A 5,637-nucleotide genomic window follows, 5' to 3' on the forward strand; every position below is an offset into this window, starting at 1 on the left:
ATATATCTAGTCGGGAGTGGTGCTGACTGAAAACAGATGATTTGGAGCGATTCGCGCTTCATCTGTTGGTCATTCTAAGGACTTATTGAACTACCCTCGTATTTCGGTATAGGAAAAAGAACCCCTTCAGGAGCATCTTGTTGCTTTTTGTAAGTCATTATTATATCTTTTTAATAATGTCCTCTACAAGCTCTAAATCCCATTCTTTTTAGCCCTTTTAAAAATGCTTCTTTACCCTATTTTAGTTCCTGAAGTCTTAAATTGTACCAGGGTTTGTTCACGCTTTGTTCATACCTTTGTGCAAGATGTCGACAACAAATTCTATTCCTTTAGTAGACTTCAATCCGCACAGTATAGCGCCCAGCAAATTGCTAAGATCCTCCCTATAATTATCCCAATTCCCTTGAGCTTCAAGTCTATCGGCTGTCAAGGAAAATCAGATCTGCCTATGGTCCGATAGAGATGTAACCGACTACACCTGTCATCGCTAGAATCTTTACCTTTACGAATCGAAAGGTCAAATTACTTACCGCGTGATATTCTCATAATTGATTCCTATTTGAATGGCACATCTTCTGTTGTTACCAAGGATAGGAAATAAAAAAAATATCTTCAAAAATCACATATCATCATAATGGGATTTCATAACTTTCCCTAGGTGTTCCAGAAAATATATGAAAAATATTTTTATTCTCCTGTACTCTTTATTTAGCTTAGATCGACGCAAACTAAATAAGATGACAACATGATTCATTTTTCATATAAGTAACAAAACATTTTTGATATCTAAACATAATTTTAGTGACTTTAGAATTTGTTGACTCTCCAAAAATTGTTCTCTTTTATTTTATTTTTTATTATAAATAAGCCTCTTCTTATTACAGGTGCATCGAAGAAAAATCGAAACAACCCGAAAAAGCAAGACGTAAGATCCAATAATATGTATGTCTATCTATCTATTTCTCTGCCTGTTTGCCTATATGTCCGTCCATTCCATACAAAATCATTTTAATCCATCCGTTCATCCATCCAGTTTCGTCATTTTTAAAAATTGTTTATGAAAAAAGATAAGAGTTTTTTCTCCGCAATACTGCGAATTTTTAAAGTGGCATTTTTATTCAGTTGATTCTAAGTTACTTGGGAAATTATACCCCACGTATAGACACAACAGTGTCTTTTTCTTTGAAGAATCAACAGCATGACAATTAGCAAAGGTTCCTTGCTACCGAAAGGTAACAATTGATGATTCTTCAAACAAACCTAATTAACAATTATCAACTGTTCGTTAATAATTTTAAAACTTTTTAGACATTTGTATGAAAACTAACTATCGCGGTTGTTACTAAGAATGTTATAAACAAATTTGTCTTGTCTCATGCATTTGAAAAAATATTCTTTTTTCTTGTGAAATTTATTGAAATTTACATAAGACGAGATAAATTTGCTCATCACATTATAAATAACAATAAAAATAATGTATTGTTATTCAAATGTCAAAGAAAAATTTTAAAAACTAGTTCTTAAGATAAGTTGATTGCGCGTTAAAAGAACAAAGTTTAAAAATTGAAAATAGTCAAATAATGCATTTCTTTATCAAGGTTATCTACGAAAATCAGTGCTTATTTTGATGAATATTGCGAAACTATATTAACTATTATTCCTTGTTAAGGAGTTGCTAGTAAATATCACAAGATAAATGACATTTTTGTTTTAAAAATGCATGAATTGAAAAAGGTCCTTCTAACATTATTAATAACAGTAGCTTATCCTTATTGAAGTGTCTAAAAATAGTTTAAAACTTAGTTAATCAAAGTTGATTACGTTAAAAGGACAAATTTCAAATATTGGAAAATTGTCAAAAATGGAATTTAGTAAGTTGAATTTTTATTTTAATAGCTGGGACACATTTATAAATTATTGGCTATTAATTGATAGGTAAAAAGTGAAAACTGTTGATAAGTGGGGCCCTACTTATCAGCAATCTAATAGACAGTCATCTGCTTTAAAAATTTTACCTTTACATACTGCTAATGGCCTAAACAAATCTGCCGATAATAAATGTTGATTGTCATTGAAATTTCCAAATGTTTATCAATTAATTAATATTTTATTACGTTGAAAGAATTAAGTTCATAAATCGCAAAATGGCCCAAACGTGTGTTTGCTAGTAACATTTATTTAAATAAGCATTGATTGATATTAACTGACTGAAGGTGATAATTGTGCCACTGCTTCCTCTTTGAATCTGGCATCTACAGAACAAAAGGAATAGAATTTTCGATGTACGCATGCCCGAAGATTGCTTTGACGCACGTAGATTGTAAAAGATGACCTCTCTCTCTCTCGCTGTTCAGACATAGTAAAGTGGCACTTAAATTGTATGGAACTATTTTCCATATCCCCTAGAAAAATTAATTTTTTTTAACAAAATAAAAAAATGCCTCCAAGGTTTTTTTATAAAAAACACTACTATTACTTTTTACACCATATCATGTGCATCGTTTAGATTTTAGGCAGAATTTGAAGTTCATACTTATTATGTGTTTAAATTTTAGAATGCTTTAACAATGTTGGAACAGTTTTGCAGTGGAGAAATTTTACTACCTGCGCACATCCAAAAAGATCTTAAATGTCGATACGTCGATCGTGGTATTCCGTTTTTGAAAATAGCACCCATTAAAGAAGAAGAACTCTATCTGGATCCGAAGATTGTTGTATATCACGACGCAATTTACGAAGATGAAATAGAGACTCTTAAAAGATTATCCGAGCCCAGGGTTCGTCACACTTTTAAATTTTTTAACAGTTCTTATTCAGCATAAAAAAATTACACAGGTCCACGAAAAGAAAAAGGTGTCCTGAGCGGATCACCAGGCAGGTGTATTCTTATGTATTTTTCGTCGCTGAATCCGAATCCGACGTCAGATTGGGGGGTTTTCTAGTTACTTTTCGAGAAAAATGCAAAAAATATGGTATTTATGGTTTATAATAAAAAAATGGTTAAAATGTAGGGTTTTAAATTGGTTTCCTTTCACGTACACACTTCTTCTCGAATGATCGGTGTGAAGGATTTCTGCGAAATTTTTGTCGTGATGTTTTCTTTTCTTATTTTGTCATCCAGCAGTAGTCTGCTAACATATTTACATCTCATCGTCCTTGGAATCGAATTTCGAAGTTTTTTAGGTCTTGGTGAAACCTCTCTCCTTGTTCGTCACTGAAATCACTATTATTTTCTGGGAATCGATCGATATGCGAATCAAGGAAATGGAGTTTCAAGCTCATTAGACAGCGTAATTTCTGAAAATCTCGTACCATTACTGCTACCAAATTTTCGTAATCCGCGCCTTTTGTAGCACCTAAAACTTTTGTTGACATGTTTTTGAAACTTACCATGCCACTTTCTCGGTATCATTCATAGTTTCGACAAATTTTGCATCTCTGAATAAATTGCGGATTTCAGGGCCATCGAAGATACCTTCATCATTGAATACCACATTTCCTTTAGCATCACTTTTGTGACTTAAAATTTGGCCTAAATTTTCGAAGAATTGCCCTTCCTTGTTTAAAGATATAACAAATTGTTTCATTAAACCAAGCTTGATATGAAGAGGAAGTATTAAAATTTTGGATGGATTGACGAGTGGTTCATTTATAATATTCTGCTTTCCAGGTTCAAAAGATGTTCTTGATGGCCAAGCTTTTTATGTATAGTGATTTTTTTTATCGACGCTATCAAAAATACACAGGTAACATGGATACTTGGTGAATCCAGATTGATGTCCAAGTATCATAGAGAGAATTTCAAAGTCTTAACATTATCGCCACTGATGTTTTTCATACTTCATTTTTTTCAAAACCATTTCAAGGTATGAAGGCTCTTCTTTTAGCACAGTTGAATGTACTAATGGTACAGGAGCGTATTTGTTTGTATTGTGAAGAAGGGCTACCTTTAGGCCGCGCTTTGATGAATCAATAAACAACTTACATTTCTCAGGTTGATATATATTCGGTTTAAGTTCATCGATAAGACCTTTCACATTTTTGCAGCAAACTAGATTTGTATCTTTTCCAAAATATTTACGAAAGCTATCATCTCGATTTCGATACAAAGTTACTTTAGTGCGCTTCATCAACATATACCTACTCTTTAACTCCGAAGCAATACATGCAGCTTGTTCCTTCGATAGACCAGCTTTTCTAAATAGATCATTAAGATTTTTTTGATAAAATTTTTTCGTAGGTCTACCTTCACCGAAAGAGATGAATTCCTTTTCGCTATTGGAAGATTACGCGTCTTCAGTCTTATCGGAGTTGCTTGAAGCCGTATCATCTGATATGCCCTCACACGTTTCATTTTTTCTATCATGACAAGGATTCCTAACTTTTTTTTTTAAATTTACATCGACTTGCAGTGCATTAAATCCTGTAGTGAAGCTGGCTCGTGACTCGTTACCTTCTAGGCCTTCTACCGTCGTCATTTTTGAAGCTAAGCGCTTGTAACAGTAGCATAAGCTACTTGATTTTTTTAAATCTAGTTCACACCGTCTACTGCGGTTAAACAAAAAAAGCAATCGTTTTAATCGCATGGTCTTCCCCATATTGTCGGCGTTGTAAACTTTAGTTTGCTGTTATCCTTATTGGTTTCGTAACGACTAATCATGTTGTTGCACGTGCTACAGATTACATGAGGAACCCAATTTTTATGTATGTTGTGAAATTTAAATTCAAAGCATGTTCCGTATAAATCTCCAATTCGGTTTGTTATTTTTCTTCCTCTTTTCCCAATATATTCTGAACAAATGTAACAAAACTTATCCGGATATCAGTTGCATTTGTGAGTTTGTCGATTGCTAGATGTACCAGTACAGTTTATTAAAGGTTGAAAGTTATCCATAACAAACATATGACCCCGCACGTTAGGAATCAGGTGAGTCTGCCGTCCTAGGGGTGATAACTCTAATACCTCCCCGGGGCGAAGTATGAGAGCTTTCCGACTTTGATGAGGACAATGCCAACTCGTCGTCGCACACGCTACGGCATCATCCTCAAATCCTAGAGCTCCCTTGCAGGACAGCGCCCCTTCGGTGGCTTTGTTACTACGAAGGACTGGGCCGGACGAATCATTCTACACGTCCTATTTTTAAGGCAGTTGTCATCGTGTCCAACACTTCGCAGCAGCAGGTTTTTGACAGTAATGATACTGACCTTATTGATTCATCTATGAAATACCACTCACATCTTGATACAATGTGTGTTAAAGAAGGGTACCGGTAATTAACTGTCAAATTATATCCTTTCTTCAGCTCAAGTATAAACTCACATAAAAATTGAGGATCCCGGTACTCGACAGCAGACACCACTAATTTTTTGTGCAGAAAATTAGGCACGTGCTTTAACCATTGTTCTGCTGATTCTTGTTCCATTTAAAACCGTAGGCCTAGTTGTTGTGCATACGTGCCACGCCATTTATGAGACTTAAGTGGTGGGAAAAGGATGCATATAAATCACTAGCTGCGCACAGGAGCTTTAAGCACCTATGCAGAGTACAATATCACAGTGTTACCCTTGTGTAATCTGGTCGGATTACCAATTACTAATTTCTTTACTATTTTAGATTATGTTGAAAACATTTTCTTT

The 5,637-nt window shown here is 34.3% G+C and overlaps 1 protein-coding gene across 1 annotated transcript in view; it reads left to right on the top strand.

Moving 5' to 3' along the window:
- The window catches only part of LOC117178594 (prolyl 4-hydroxylase subunit alpha-1-like), a 30,923-nt gene that overhangs the window by 15,137 nt on the left and 10,149 nt on the right, over positions 1 to 5,637 (top strand). Inside the window, exons 2-3 of the mRNA XM_033370022.1 lie at positions 885 to 925; positions 2,556 to 2,777. Of these exons, the coding sequence (XP_033225913.1) occupies positions 885 to 925; positions 2,556 to 2,777 (263 nt within the window). The remainder of the gene's footprint in view (positions 1 to 884; positions 926 to 2,555; positions 2,778 to 5,637) is intronic.

Source organism: Belonocnema kinseyi, chromosome 1 (genome assembly GCF_010883055.1).
Source record: "Belonocnema kinseyi isolate 2016_QV_RU_SX_M_011 chromosome 1, B_treatae_v1, whole genome shotgun sequence".
Classification (NCBI taxonomy): Eukaryota; Metazoa; Arthropoda; class Insecta; order Hymenoptera; family Cynipidae; genus Belonocnema; species Belonocnema kinseyi.